This window comes from Macaca fascicularis, chromosome 2 (assembly GCF_037993035.2).
Source record: "Macaca fascicularis isolate 582-1 chromosome 2, T2T-MFA8v1.1".
NCBI classification, from domain to species: Eukaryota; Metazoa; Chordata; class Mammalia; order Primates; family Cercopithecidae; genus Macaca; species Macaca fascicularis.
The window spans coordinates 163,456,406-163,470,865 of record NC_088376.1 but is presented as its reverse complement, the minus strand read 5'-3'; the positions used below and the strand labels follow the sequence as shown (position 1 = coordinate 163,470,865).

At 39.3% G+C, this 14,460-nt stretch overlaps 1 protein-coding gene across 5 annotated transcripts in view; it reads left to right on the top strand.

The window, feature by feature from the left end:
* The first annotated feature begins 1,025 nt into the window (after positions 1-1,025).
* Positions 1,026-14,460, top strand: part of CFAP91 (cilia and flagella associated protein 91) — a 66,726-nt gene continuing 53,291 nt past the window's right edge. For 2 of the 5 annotated variants that reach the window (XM_045384683.3, XM_074033379.1), the window contains exons 1-5: positions 1,026-1,188; positions 6,260-6,336; positions 6,849-7,006; positions 8,085-8,168; positions 9,329-9,385. In XM_045384683.3, the coding sequence (XP_045240618.2) occupies positions 6,873-7,006; positions 8,085-8,168; positions 9,329-9,385 (275 nt within the window). In that variant the 5' untranslated portion in view covers positions 1,026-1,188; positions 6,260-6,336; positions 6,849-6,872. Of the gene's footprint in view, positions 1,189-2,445; positions 2,633-6,259; positions 6,337-6,848; positions 7,007-8,084; positions 8,169-9,328; positions 9,386-14,460 lie in introns of those variants that run through there. The other 3 variants (XM_005548056.5, XM_065539165.2, XM_045384684.3) reach the window with 2 other exon arrangements.

The window sequence follows — 14,460 nt, the reverse complement described above, 5'->3', positions numbered from 1 at the left end:
AAGTAGAGACAATAAGTTAAAACCAGGAGTATATGCAGAAAGAGTCGTAGGCCAGGAAGCATATTCAGGAAGTGTCTGTGGATCACATTGAGGGACTAAGTGGCTAAGCTGGCTGGACTTCCTGGTTCAATAGGAACTTCCCTACAGGACTTTCCCCTAAGCCAAAATCAGTCATAGCTGCAAGCTAAGGGATTGAAACTTCAATCAATCAAAGGGGACTTTCCACTAAGCCGAAGTGAGTCCCAGCTGCAAATTAAGGGATTGAAACTTCAACCAATCATATAGGGAGTTTAAGCTCTAGCTGCAGCCTGATGTTTTTAACCAACCAGGCCCGCCAACCTAAGGGAGGAGACCACCCCTCATATTGTCTTATGCCCAATTTCTGCCTCCAAGGAAAGAAGAATTAAAAACTAAAAGGCAGAAATGAAATCCACAGGCAGACAGCCCAGCACTGTGCCCTGGGCCTGGCAGTTAAAGATCCACCCCTGACCTAACAGGTTATGTTATCTATAGATTCCAGACATTGTATGGAAAAGCAGTGTGAAAATCCCTGTCCTATTATTTTCCATTCTGATTACCAGTGCATGCAGCTCCCAGTCATGTACCCACTGCTTGCTCAATCTATCACAACCCTCTCACGTGGACCCTCTTAGAGTTGTAAGCCCTTAAAAGGGACAGGAATTGCTCACTCTGGGAGCTCGGTTTTTGGAGACGTGAGTTCGCGCATGCTCCCAGCTGAACAAAGCCCTTTCCTTCCACAACTCAGTGTCTGAGTGGTTCTTGTCTGCGGCTCCTCCTGCTACAAACCCACAAGCGGATAGAAAATAAGCTAATCCTACAGGACAGAAAAAGGTAAAGGAGAGGAGTCATAAGGGATATAAACGTAAGACACCCAAGTCAGAAACGGCAACCCTTCGGGGTCCCCTTCCACCACGTGGAAGCTTTACTTTCACTTTCCCTTAACTTTTGCTTTGGCTTTAACAAATCTTGCCATGGGTATACTCTTTGGGTCCACGCATTTCTCTAGTAAAGCTGTAACACTCCCAGCTGCGGACCACAGCTTCATTCCTTGAAGCCCGTGAGACCATGAACCCTTCGATCAAGAAAAATCTTTGATCGGAAGACTTCTCATCTCAACATTAAAGGACAAAGAAGCCAACTCTAAGGCATGCCATTAGCTTTAATAATGTGAGTATAATAAATAATAATGATCATAATGGATTGAAACATCAGATCTGTAAAAAATGCATGCATTCCTAATGATATCAAACAAATAAAAACTTTGTGGTTAACTCTGGAGTTTGGTAGGGCACCAACTCATGTCTCTGAAATTTCATAATTAAAGAGAACGAATTCAGCATTTACCCAGTCTTTCCTCTATGGGGTTATGCTGGTTATCTCAGGATAACCAATGAGTTGGTATGAAAAAGTTCCTTTTATAGAAGAACCTCTGGTAATAAATAGAGAATTATTGAAAGTATTAGAAATTCACTGCTCTAGGATAAGAGACATACCAAAATGCAACATGTGGACGTTTTTTTTTGGATTTTGACTAGAACAAACCAACTATAAAAGACAATTTGGACTCAAACAGGAAAATTGGAATATTTATAGTACTAAGGAATTATTGTTAATTTTGTTAGATATGATAGCAGTAGTTAAATTTTAAAAATCTGTATCAGTTTGAGATGCAGACTAATTTAAGGGTAAAATAATATTATGTCTAGGATTTCTTTAAAAAAGAGGCGAAGGAAACTGAAACTTCATTGGCAAAATGTTGCTAAATGTTGATTCTGAGGGATGGATTACTTGAGGGTTTGTTATTAAAAGTAGAATCACTTATGTTAATGTTTAAAATTTTCCATTATAAATACTTTTTAAAAGCAGAGCCAGTGCCTACCCCACATCATCTTCTGTTATCTAATGCCCAGGACTCAGAAAGGGTCCGCAGTCTCAGATCAACAGTTACTGATTACCTAACCCACCCTAAACACTGATGCTCACGAGTGTGGGGCAAAGTTCACAGCGTGCTAAGGAGCAACATTTAGGAACCTGACTGAATTCCGCAGCTCTCGGGACAAGTCCCCTGGAAAAGGGCTGGGGAAGCGGGGCGGGGAAGCACCCAATTATTCTAGAAGGTTCTGAGATCTCTCAGGGATTTCCGAGAGGCTACGAGGTATAACTGGCAAATCAATGACTTAAGAGTAGCTTTCTCCCAGCCTCCCCACTGTCTCTGGAGTGTAGAGGGAAGCGAGCCTTTTCCTCCTTCATTCACCCTGCCTCTCCCCTCTCGTCTCATCTTCCCCTCCACTCCCCTCCCGACTCTTGCCCGGCCACTCCTGCTTTCACTTTTCTCCACTCCTCTTCGGCCCCGCCCCGCGGTCACCGCCCTCCTCCTGGCCCCGCCCCTTATCCCCTTGCGCCGGCGGCGGTTACCATAGCGACGTGCACGCAGCAGCCAAGCCAGACCAGCTGGTCCCCTGCTGGCCCGAGGGAAAAGGCGGTACCATGAGCCACGCAGTAACCATCCAGGAGCCCCAGGCCCAGCCTCAGGTGTCTCAAACTCGGTACCGGGAGAGGTCGCGGGCTGGGAGCCACATCTCCTCCAATCGAGCGTATGATTTTCTGTACGGTAAGGACAGTCGCAGACCTTCCTCCGCGTCCGTCCACTCCTGGGCCAGGTGGGCTCCCAGATGGTAGGACCTGGCCAGGGGCATGGCGAACGAAAGACGACCCTCTGGACTGACCTCTTGCCCGCGGTTGTCCCTGGTCCGGTGGGGGCAGCTCCGAGCCCTCCAGGTGCCCGCACTCAGGGTGGGGTCGGGGGTTCGCGTGCATCGAAAGGCGCGGGTGCGCTCCGCTTCAAGGGGCGATCTTCCTGATACCTGTTCCGGGCATTTTGGTACCCAGAAAAGTATGCAACGATTTGTAGACTCGGAGATTCACTCAACGTTCCTGCATAAAATGCCCTACGAAAATAATCTTTTGTCTCCTACTCTCTGGGCAAATACAAGTTGGGCAAAAAGAAGTGCCAGTTTATCTCATGCTTGCTTTTAGGTTTTGTTTTTGTTTTTATTTTCAACTTCTGCGTCAAAGCATTGTTTATAGACTAGGTCCGCTGGCTCCTCTTGGGCCAATAAAGGCCCAGTTTATTTTAACGGCTTGCTTGTCAGTTTTGTGTTTTCTCTCTCTCCATGCTCCTTGAGTTCCTTAGGTTCCTGTTCTGTATATTTTTGTAGCCTTGTGAGCACCTATTCTAGTGCTGATACATGTACTAGGCGCTTCAATTAATAAATGTTTATTGAATTTGCCGTGGCAAGAATTGTAACCAGCTAAGCATGCTTTTTTTCCAATTTTGCCCTCTGCAGTCCCACGTTTTTCACCTGAACCTTGCATTGCTTTCAGCAATGTGGTGTTGCCTCTGGGAATCCCAGGGTCTCCTTTGTGTGGGAATCTCTAGAGTACACATTCCTAGATAGAGGCTGTGTAGTGATTGCTGACATATTCTGGCCAGTGGTTTTCTGTATTTACTCTTGGTTTTGTGAAATAAATCAAGTTAGCTCCTGTAAACACATCACCATGTTTTTTTCACGGGTAATTTGAGAAGGAGGACAAACATCTTCCCAAAGTATTTATTAAGCTGGTGGTTTCTTTGATGCATAAGTGTCTCTTTTGCAGAGGAATTGCTAAATGTTTCCATGTGCCTTGCTAAGAACAGAAATTCACTCAGAGTAGATCAAATTAAAGTTTGTGTTGTTATAAAACAGACAATCTCGCCGGTATTCATGGACAGGAAGCGAAGTATAGCCATGGCAGATGAGAACCTGGACGGGGAAGATCAGAACTAAGATGCTGTGCTCTCCTGCTTTCTTTCTTTGACCTTATGACCTTTCACCTTGTTAGGGTTGCCACATTTAGCAAATAAAAATACAAGATGCACAGTTAAGCTTGAATTTCAGATAATGAATAATATTTTAGTATTAATTTTTGTCCTGTGAAATATTTTGGAACATATTTATACTAAAAAATTATTCATTGCCTATCTGAATATAAATTTAACTAGACATCTTGTATTTTATCTGGCAACTCTAGCCTTCTTTCTATGTATAGTCAAGCCCCAAGTAATGATATTTTGGTCCACAGTGGACTACATGTATAAGGATGGTCCCATAAGATTATAATGAAGTTGAAAAACTCCAAATACATAGTGACGTTGTAGCTGTCATAACATTGTAGCACAATGCATCACTTTTTCTGTTTAGATATACAAATACCGTTGTGTTACAGTTGTCTACAGTATTCAGTACAATAACATGCTGTATGGGTTTGTAGCCTAGGAGCAATAGGCTATGCTACATAGCCTAGGTGTGGAGTAGGCTATACCATCTAGGTTTATGTTAAACACCCTCCGATATTTACACAATGGTAAGCTCACCTCATGACCCGTTTCTAAGAACGTATCCCCATCATTAAGCAAGACATCACTATGCTTGCTTACTTCTTCCATCTGACAGAAAGCCTCTTGTGTATGGATTTCTCTTACTATGATAGGGACTAGGGTGGCCTGCTTCTTGACTAGTTAGCCCTAAAGCTCACCACCAATTGTATAGCATCTTTGTGTACTGTAGCTGAAAATTTAAGTTAGAAATTTAAGATTGGTTGTTGGCTGGCCAATGAATTGACTGGCCTTGGGCCAGGTTTCCACCTTGACAGAACTGTGGTGGTGCAAAGATGAACTCCTTTCCAGGCTCTTTTACCCTTCCCTACAAAGCCCTATGTGATTAGTTCCCTAGTTGCTTATCTGGCCTCTTACCTGCTCTCTTTTCCCTCCTTCATTCTGCCTCATTTATCCTGATTTCTTTGCTATTCTTCAGATGTATCAGGCATGTTCCCATCCTAGGGACCTTGCTGTTCTTCAGATGTATCAGGCATGTTCCCATCCTAGGGACTTTGCTGTTCTTCAGATGTATCAGGCATGCTCCCATCCTAGAATATTCTTCAGATATCTAACTAGCTAACTCCCTTACCTTCAAGTCTCTATACATGCCACCTTCTCAAGGGCCTGTCCTGACCACCCTAGTTAAAATTGCAACCCAGTCTCCCTTACCCGATTTCTTCTTTTTAAAAAATAACAGCCCTCAAATTCTAATGTCTAATTTGCTAGTTTATTATGTTTGTTGTTTATTGTCTCTCTCGTACGAAGTCAAAGATTTTTGTCGTTTTGTTGATGTATTCTAAGCACCTAGATAGAGCAGCCAGTCAATAAACATGTGTTGAATGAAGGAGCAAAAAGAACCTGAGCCTCTTGCAGCTTTTCAGCCTTGGGGGGAATATCCAATGTCTGCATTCAGTAAATCATATTTGTTGGGTAACTGATGAATTATTAGCTTTTAGGAATTAACACACATTATCCAAATTCAAAAGAGACATTTCTAAATCGCAATTCCTAGTTTATTAATTTCTATGGAGAAATATGTGTTATCATGTTATCTAGACTAGCTGGTCAGGGTATTTGCCTCCCCAGAGACAAGTCTACTTGGGAAATCAAATATATCTGAAGGCTGCTTGTTAATTTAATGGCAAATCAGTTGATTTTAAAGGGCAGTACAGTATAGTCAATCATGAATACTCTTCATCACTTTAAAGATATACCTGATAAACAGATACTTATAATAGCAGGGCAATATTCTGTTGGACTTTGTAAAAATAATGGTACCATCATCAGCAAACTTACAAACTTAAGGGGTAAATTCTGAAGATAGCTGATTTTTTTAAATCATGTTCACCAGTTCTGAGATATCATGTAGTTTGCATCTTTCTAGTGCATCAAAGATGGGAGATAGTATAAATGTATTGCTTCTTTCCCTTGCAAATTGGTATAGTGCATATATACAAGGTCTTTCCCTTAAAGAATTTTTTGGGCTACCCAGGCTCAGAAGGAGTTTTGTTCATAGGAGAGATTATAAAGTGTGTTTAGGGTGTAGTACTTGAAAACATGCTAGACTTTCTTTATGCATTCCACTTCCATATGCTGACTTGGAATACTCAGAAAAGAAAATCATCTTGACAACTGTTACTGGTAGAAGTGGTAGAGTAACAGGGCCACATGCACAACAGAGCATGAGCTGCTGCCGAGTCAGGCAATATTTAAACTTTTAAATTTGTTTTCCAATTAAGAGATTACATTGCTTTGCCATTATTCTCAGCCTAGGGGTAGATATGTTCTATTTGTTATGCTACTTGATTGTTTATTTTGCAGATCCATTGTTTATTGTGTCAAGTGAGAAAGACCACACACAGGCAAATATCCAAGCCACCCTGATTCGCAGCAGACTGGTATGTCTAATGCATCAACCAAGGCGACCTAATGAACCTGAACCATCTAGTTTGCCTAACTGCATTGATCAGATTGACTAATCACCAAATCTTCACTGGATTTTAGGTTCCACAGAAATTACTTTGCCAAGATTACTGGGGGGCAAAGCATCTTAATACTTGTGGCTCGTTGCGAGGATTAAGTCACTGATAATGAATAGAGAACCCATAAGCTAATTTATTTTAATGGGATAAATATAATAATATATGCCCATGTTAAAAGAATTTAAGTAGTACAAAAGCATACACAGTATGAAATAAATTCTAGCCCTACCCTCACCCCCTCCACATAAACAGCCATTGTCATCAGTTTCTTGGCCATCCATTTAAAGATATTCTATGTATATAGCAATAACCCCTCTTCTTATACTATATTGTTTTGTATCTTTTTTAAAGAATTTACAATGTAATTAAAATACTTTAGAAAAGCTGATGGTATAATTTTGTCCTTTGCCTCCCTTCCCTAACGTTAGAGAAAAGTTCCCAGGTTTAAAACCATGTTCAGTAACCTGATCCATTATCCAAGATATTCTCTATATTGGAGCAAGTCAGATCCTGTCCCACCGTTTATCAGTCGGCAATGGAAGGGACATGAGGAGAAACACAGAGAAGCCCTCCGGCAGCTTGCCATGTAAGTGTCGGATGGCTCCAGGGCCTAAAATAAATGCGTTAAAAACATTTTTTTAATTCATTTACCATGTGTGGTTTTAAAATGTTCAGTCATGGTGTTATACCTAGACCAAATTTTCTTTTTAAACCTCTTTTGACCAAACAAGCCTGATTATATGTATTATATATATATTTTCCATCATATATATCTATATAGATATATATATAATGACAACTGTCCACCAAAGGTAGGGATGACTGAGTTTGTTGTTGCTTGGATCCAACTTAGCAACTGAAAGTGCTCTTTTCTGCTAATATCTAAAATATTTTTTGGAACTTGCGGCCAAAGCACCTTCAAGGATAAGTTGAATTATTTATTATTTTAATTACTTACAAGTTCACATTTAGTAAATTTAAAAGTATAAAGTCTTTTAGCCTGGACATAGAAAAATTGTCTTTTGGCCAGGCATGGTGGCTTATGCCTGTAATACCAGCACTTTGGGAGGCCAAGGCGGGTGGATCATGAGGTCAGGAGATCGAGACCATCCTGGCTAACATGGTGAAACCCCATCTCTACCAAAAATACAAAAAATTAGCCAGGTGTGGTGGCGGGCACCTGTAGTCCCAGCTACTCGGGAGGCTGAGGCAGGAGAATGGCGTGAACCCAGGAGGTGGAACTTGTAGAGCCGAGATTGCGCCACTGCACTCCAGCCTGGGTGACAGAGCGAGACTCTGTCTGAAAAAAATAAATAAATAAATAAATAATTGTCTTTTAGTATTTTGTTATTCTTGTGTGCTTTTAATTAAAATTGGGCATTTTTGTATGTAGGATTTCATAAATCTACTCTTTTTTTTTTTTTTTTTTGTATGTAGGATTTCATAAATCTACCCTCTGACTAGGTCCTGGTCTCCTGGCTCAGGGCAGGGGAAGAATCATATATACTCTAAGTTGTATGACAGTCAAATGCAGGTTATGGAAGATTTTACTCTCAGTATGAGATACTTTGTGTAACTCCTACTCTATACACATAGAAATATTAAATAGAAATTATATGTGGAAATATTTTAGACTTAAATGATGTTTTCTTGCTTCACTTTAGAACTGACACTTCTTTTCAGATGCCTAGAGAAGTTTATGAAGATCCTGAAGTTACTGGAAAGAATCGCTATAAATACTTTGAAAGGTAGAATGTAATTGCTAATGAATATTTGAGCTCTAATATTATTAGAGAACCTCTTTATGATACTAATAACAGTTATCATTTTTCAGTGCATACAATGTGTCAGACTCTATTTTAAGTGCTTTACATGCATATGATCTCATCTTTTCAACAGAAATGTAGGATAAGATATATATGATCCCTGTTTTACCAGTAATGAAGCTGAGACTGAGAGATGATAAATAGATTGCTTCAGGTCATATAAGCTAGCCAGGGGTAGATCTGGGGTTCAAACTAAGCCTGCCTGACTTTAGAGATACTGATTGCAACTAAGAATATGTATTTGAAAACATTTGAAATGAAGTCATCAAATGAGTGAGACACAGTGGAGATACCATGAAGTCATGGTGAAGGGGAAACTTGTGTTCAAAGGGATAATGTTTGTTCTCTTTGTGTGAATCTTGCCCAAACCAACATGGCCAAAAGGTTAGTTTTATTTCATTTGTGATTTATGCTCATGTAATAACCATATACTCAAATCAAATAAAAATTAGATGGGGATTTCCTTATACATCTTACTGGAGTTAGAAAAAATAGTCTTGATACTACATCTGCATAAGCTTCCTTGAGAAAGTAAATTTCTAATCCACATTATTATTTATGAGCAACCTCCTTATGGAAATTTTGTGATGCTAACTTTTTCAGAGAAGTGTTAAATTTTTAACTGTTAACTATACAATTCTATACAGTTAACTGTACAATTCTTAACTTTTAGGGGGAGGCTTTAGATTAAATCGTTGTGAATTTCAGAATGTCTCAGGAACTTGAGAAGTTGCTGGGAACTAATGGCCAGCTGAAGCCCAAGTACAGGGCTTAAAGGGTGGCTTCTTCAATTGTGACTTGTTTACTATCTGAAGAGAAAATACTGGAGTGTTTATTAAGAACGCACATTCATTGGCTCTACCCTGTATGTACTGAATATCATGGGCCAGACCTGGGAATCTGCATTTTAGACAAGAACCTCCCCACACCTCAGTGATTTTGTATATCCAGAAGTAGCACTGATATATGGGATATTTAAGCTCACTGATTTTTAAGGGACAAATATTAGAGCTGGAAGAGAGCTTAGAGTACATTCATTGCAAAAGTCCCACACATTTATGATGTTTTCCTTTTCCTCCCAGGCCTTTTCTTCCATTTTTTCAGCAGATGCCATTCAATGTTGTTTATGCCATATCCAAGTAAGTAACCATTATTTAAAAACTCTTTTTCAGTTTATTTATTGTTTGCTTCCATATTTTCTCTTAGAAGATAGTTATCTAAATCACTATTTTTGAAATTGTGGATCACAAAACATTGGAAGGGTATGAAATCTTCTAGTGGGTCATGAGCAGTGTTTTAAAACATGAAACAGAATAGAAAATAACCAAAGCATCAGGTATATGGAGGGTAAGCTGGTTTTTGTTTATAACTTTTGTTTCAGAAAAATATATGCATATGTTTATATGTATATGACGGATTATGATATAAAATGTATTTCTTACTGTTAGTTGTCCGTTTGTGCTGCTATAACAAATTAACAGACTTAGTGATATAAATAAAATACATTTGTTTCTTGAATTCTAAAGGCTGGACAGTTCAAGAGCAAGGGGCTGGCAGTCAGTGTCGGTGAGGGCCTTCTTGCTGTGTCTTCACATGGCAGAAGCAGCAAATGCTATGTCCTCACATGGTGGAAGGGCAAAAAGGACCTATGCTAGTTCTCTCCAGTCCTTTTATAAGGCACTAATCCATTGATGAGGATGGAGTCCTCATGACTTAATCACTTTCCCCAAAGGCCTCACCTCTTAATACCACCACAGTGGGGACTAAGTTTGAATGTGAATTTTGGAGAAGACACGGCCACATATTCAAATTGTAGCAGTTGTGGTTTAAAAAAGTTGAAAAGTGCTTTAAATATCTTCTTTTGCTTCTCTGAAACACTTATTTGATGACAGTTCTTCAACATTTCATCAAATAAACAAATCAGTCACGTAATATTTTTTGAATGCTAGAATTTTATAACTTAATAACGATCTAATCTACACAGACAACGTGGTATACAAAGATAAATAAAACATGGTTTTTGCCCCACAACAGAGTGCACCAAGGTAAGAGGGAGGTAAGGGACAAGGGCTGAATCTGAGACAAATGTGTATTTCTCATCTCTAGTTTCAGGACAAGGCAGCAGACTGGGTAGAGTATTCCTTTTAAAAATCTAATTTTTGCTACATTCTTTCCTCCATTAATAAAATTTAATATTTCTATAAGAGAAAAAAGTCCAAGGTATTCATGAAATTATTAGGAATAGAAACCTTTTTTAAGGTCTCATATTTCTGAATACAAATTTATTCACGGCTGGGTTTTCAAGGGTGCATTTAAAGAATATAGTTATTCCTAATAATATATATCATCATATAAATAGGACACATGTTATTAAATGTCTGTAATCCTCAAGATAAATGCTAGTTATGATTCTACTTCACCCTTGACTTTTTTTAAGACTGTGTGGATGCCTTTGGCTCTTTATAGAGATGGAGTACAGATTCCCTGCTCTCCCCAGACAGCAACTTCCTGGGGTACCAGTTTATCCAGAGATAGCTGTAGACTTATATTCTATGAAGTGTTTTGTATGAGCAAAAGGGGAGCTATGAGCTATGTAGATCCCTAAAGATCCTTCTGGTAATTCTTTAAAATCAGGCTCACTGGATTACCTGCTTTGGAGGTCATAAGTGCGTCAGTCTAAAAGTTGTTAAACTAATTCGAGGGAGTTCAGAGGCCTACAGTGATGAACACCATGACCTCTCCGACTCCTTCCTAAATAACCCTGACACAAGGGATAAAGATTCCATCCAACAGTTAAACTATGACATTTGACATTGTAGCTACTCTCTATCTCTCTTAGAACTTTTTAAAGAATGAATCAGTATTCCTGAGTGAGGTCAACTCTGGAATTCCAGTATGTTTGAGTTTCTGAGCAGTGAGTATAATGCCACCTTGTGTTATCAGGGATGGAATTGTCTTGGGACCAGCTGGCCTTCTCCAGCCACACCTTTCTCATGGCTAGCTGTTGGAGTCTTTCCTTTGGATTCTACATAAGCACCTTTTCAAAGATAATAAAAAGTTAATACTTCTAAAACATTCAGTGAAGCTCATAGTAGAACAGGATTTGCTAGGTTTGTGAAGCCCGTCTCTGTACAGCTCTGTTGAGGCTGGGAGAGAAAATCTAGACGACTGTAGGTATGGCAGACAGCGCATGCTCCTGGTTCCCGGGCAGTGGTGGAGGAGGAAGGGCCTGGATAGAACACACAGAGCAGCCCTGGCTGTCATATGAGTACTAAAGCCAGAGCAGGTGAGCCTGAGGACAGGGGCCAGGACACAGCAGGGGTCAGGCCAGCATGGAGCAGATGTGGGACCTTTCTGGGTTTGGGTCCTGTTTGAGGTTGGGGAGGAGGTGGGAAAGGGATCATTGCTCTTTGTTACTCATATTTTACTCTCCCCTAAAGCCAACTGAAATGGGGAAAAAATAGGTTGGAGAAATTAAGAAGTTAGTTAAGAAACCATGTATTAAGTTACTAGAAGGGTTCAAAGTAGCTTTCCTCTTTTACGTTCTATTCCCAGACCCACCTGGAAAGATAGGGAGACAGAAACCTTCACCAGAAGAGCTCATTAGGCCTTACCGTAAACTAAGCACATTTGATCAGATGATCCAAATGTGTAATTATTCAATATGAGAAAAAAATAATTTATTCTTGGCGGGGTGCGGCAGCTCATGCCTCTAATCCCAGCACTTTGGGAGGCTGAGGTGGGTGGATCATGAGGTCAGGAGATCGAGACCATCCTGGCTAACACAGTGAAATCCCGTCTCTACTAAAAATACAAAAAACTAGCCAAGAGTGGTGGCGGGAGCCTATAGTCCCAGCTACTCAGGAGGCTGAGGCAGAAGAATGGCGTGAACCCAGGAGGGGGAGCTTGCAGTGAGCCGAGATCACTCCACTGCACTCCAGCCTGGGGCACAGAGCTAGACTCCATCTCAAAAAACAAACAAACAAAAAAACAAAAACAAAAACAAATTATTTTATTCTCTTGATTCAAGATAATGGTGCACTAATATAATAAAACTTCATGTAACTTTGGATGACATAAAGCTGATTTGAAGTTATTTCCTCAACTAGAATTTTATAGTAGAATAATTTCTACTGAAAACATAAGAAGCCATATATTAGCTACATGTTAGAAATTTATAGCAACTACTGGAAAGTGATTTCAATAGCAGTTACAGTTCAGCTTTAAAAACTAAAGCCCAGGTGCAGTGGCTCACACCTGTAATCCTAGCACTTTAGAAGGCCGAGGCAGGAGGATCACTTGAGGTCAGGAGTTTGAGACCAGCCTGGCCAACATGGTGAGACTCTGACTCTACTAAAAATACAAAAATTAGCTGGGTGAGGTGATGGGCACCTGTAATCCCAGCTACTTGGGAGGCTGAGTCAGGACAATCACTTGAACCTTGGAGGCGGATGTTGCAGTGAGCGGAGATCGCACCACTGCACTCTAGCCTGGGTGACAGAGCGAGACTCAAAAAACAAACGAAACAAACAAAACAAAAAAACTATCTAAAGTAATTGCTCCAGCACAGGTTGAACTTTCAAACAGGTGTTTCTTTCTAACTGGCTTGAAATGCTTTTTTTTTTTTTTTTTTTTTTTGAGGTGGAGTCTTGCTCTGTCGCACAGGCTGGAGTGCAGTGGCGTGATCTCAGCTCACTGCAACCTCCACCTCCCAGGTTCAAGTGATTCTCCTGCCTCAGCCTCCCAAGTAGCTGGAATTACAGGGCACGTGCCACCACACTCTTTAGTAGAGACGAGGTTTCACCATGTTGGCCAGGTTGGTCTCGAACTCCTGACCTCGTGATTCACCTGCCTTTGCCTCCCAAAGTGCTGGGATTACAGGCATAAGCCACTGTGCCCTGCCCCCCACCTTTTTTTTTTTTAAAGATCTTTGGTGTATGTATTTGCTGTGCTCTTATGTAAGCTCTTACCATTGCCTCTGTTTTTCAAAATGGAAATATCTCGCTTTTGCCTTCATCTTTAGTTATTTATATAATTTAACCAATGCTTTTACCAACTTGAAAAAAAAATGTCTTTTAAGTCAAAGTGGCTATATTGTTTTTTTTTCTTATTCTAGAGGCAATGCATGTACATGTTAAAAAAGAAGTTTCAGAAAAGTATAAAGATGAAAAAAATTATCTGTATAATTCTATCTGGAAATAATTACTATTATTGTATATACATCTAGGTATTTTTCTATGCATAAAAACTCAGTTTTAAAATGTAAAAATGGAATCATACTATACATACCCACTTAATAGTGTCATTTTTTTCTACTTTACAATGAATCATGGACATTTTTGAATGCTCACAGGTATAGATTACATTATTATTTTGAATAGCTGCATAAATTCCATTGTGGCTGCATCATTTTTCTAAAGAATTCTTGTATTGATGTGATCATTTAAGTTTCTAATTTTTCACTCTTATAAATGAGACGTTATGAACATGTTTTCATATATATCTTTGTACACCTGTCCAGTTATTTCCTAGAATAAATTCCTAGGAGTAGAAATGCTGGATCAAAGGGTATTTTAACTTGTCAGTTTACAATTTACAGTTAACAGTTACAAAAATACAAATACCTATTTGTATTTCCATCAACAGTTTATGAGAAGGACTATTTCTTCACAACATAATCGATGCTAGGTACTTTCAATCTTTTAGATCTTTGCTTATGTGATAAAGTAGCATAAAATAGTATCTTGCCATTTTAATTTACTTTTCTTTGATTACTAGTTATCTTCATTATCTTCTCATGTGTTTGTTAGAAGTTTTACTTTTTGTTTTGTGAATTCTCCTTTACTCATTTTTCCATGGGATATTTAACTGCCTAATTGATTTACAAGGGCTTTTTATATAGAAAGGCTATTTAAACTTTTTATCATATATGTTCCAAAACCTTTTTCTAAGTTTGCCATCCACCTTTTAAATTTGTTTGTGATATTTTGAGGCATAGAAGTTGAAACTTACCCTCAATTCTATTGATCATCTCCTTTTATAGCTTCTGGCTTTTAAGCCAGGCTTAAAAAGACCTTCACTCAAAGATGATATAAATATTGACTTATGTTTCCTGTTAGTACTTTTACAGTCTCATTTTTACATTAATTTTTTAAAGATCTAGAATTAATTTTTCTGCAAGAGACAAGGTAACTTTCCCACATGTTAATAACAA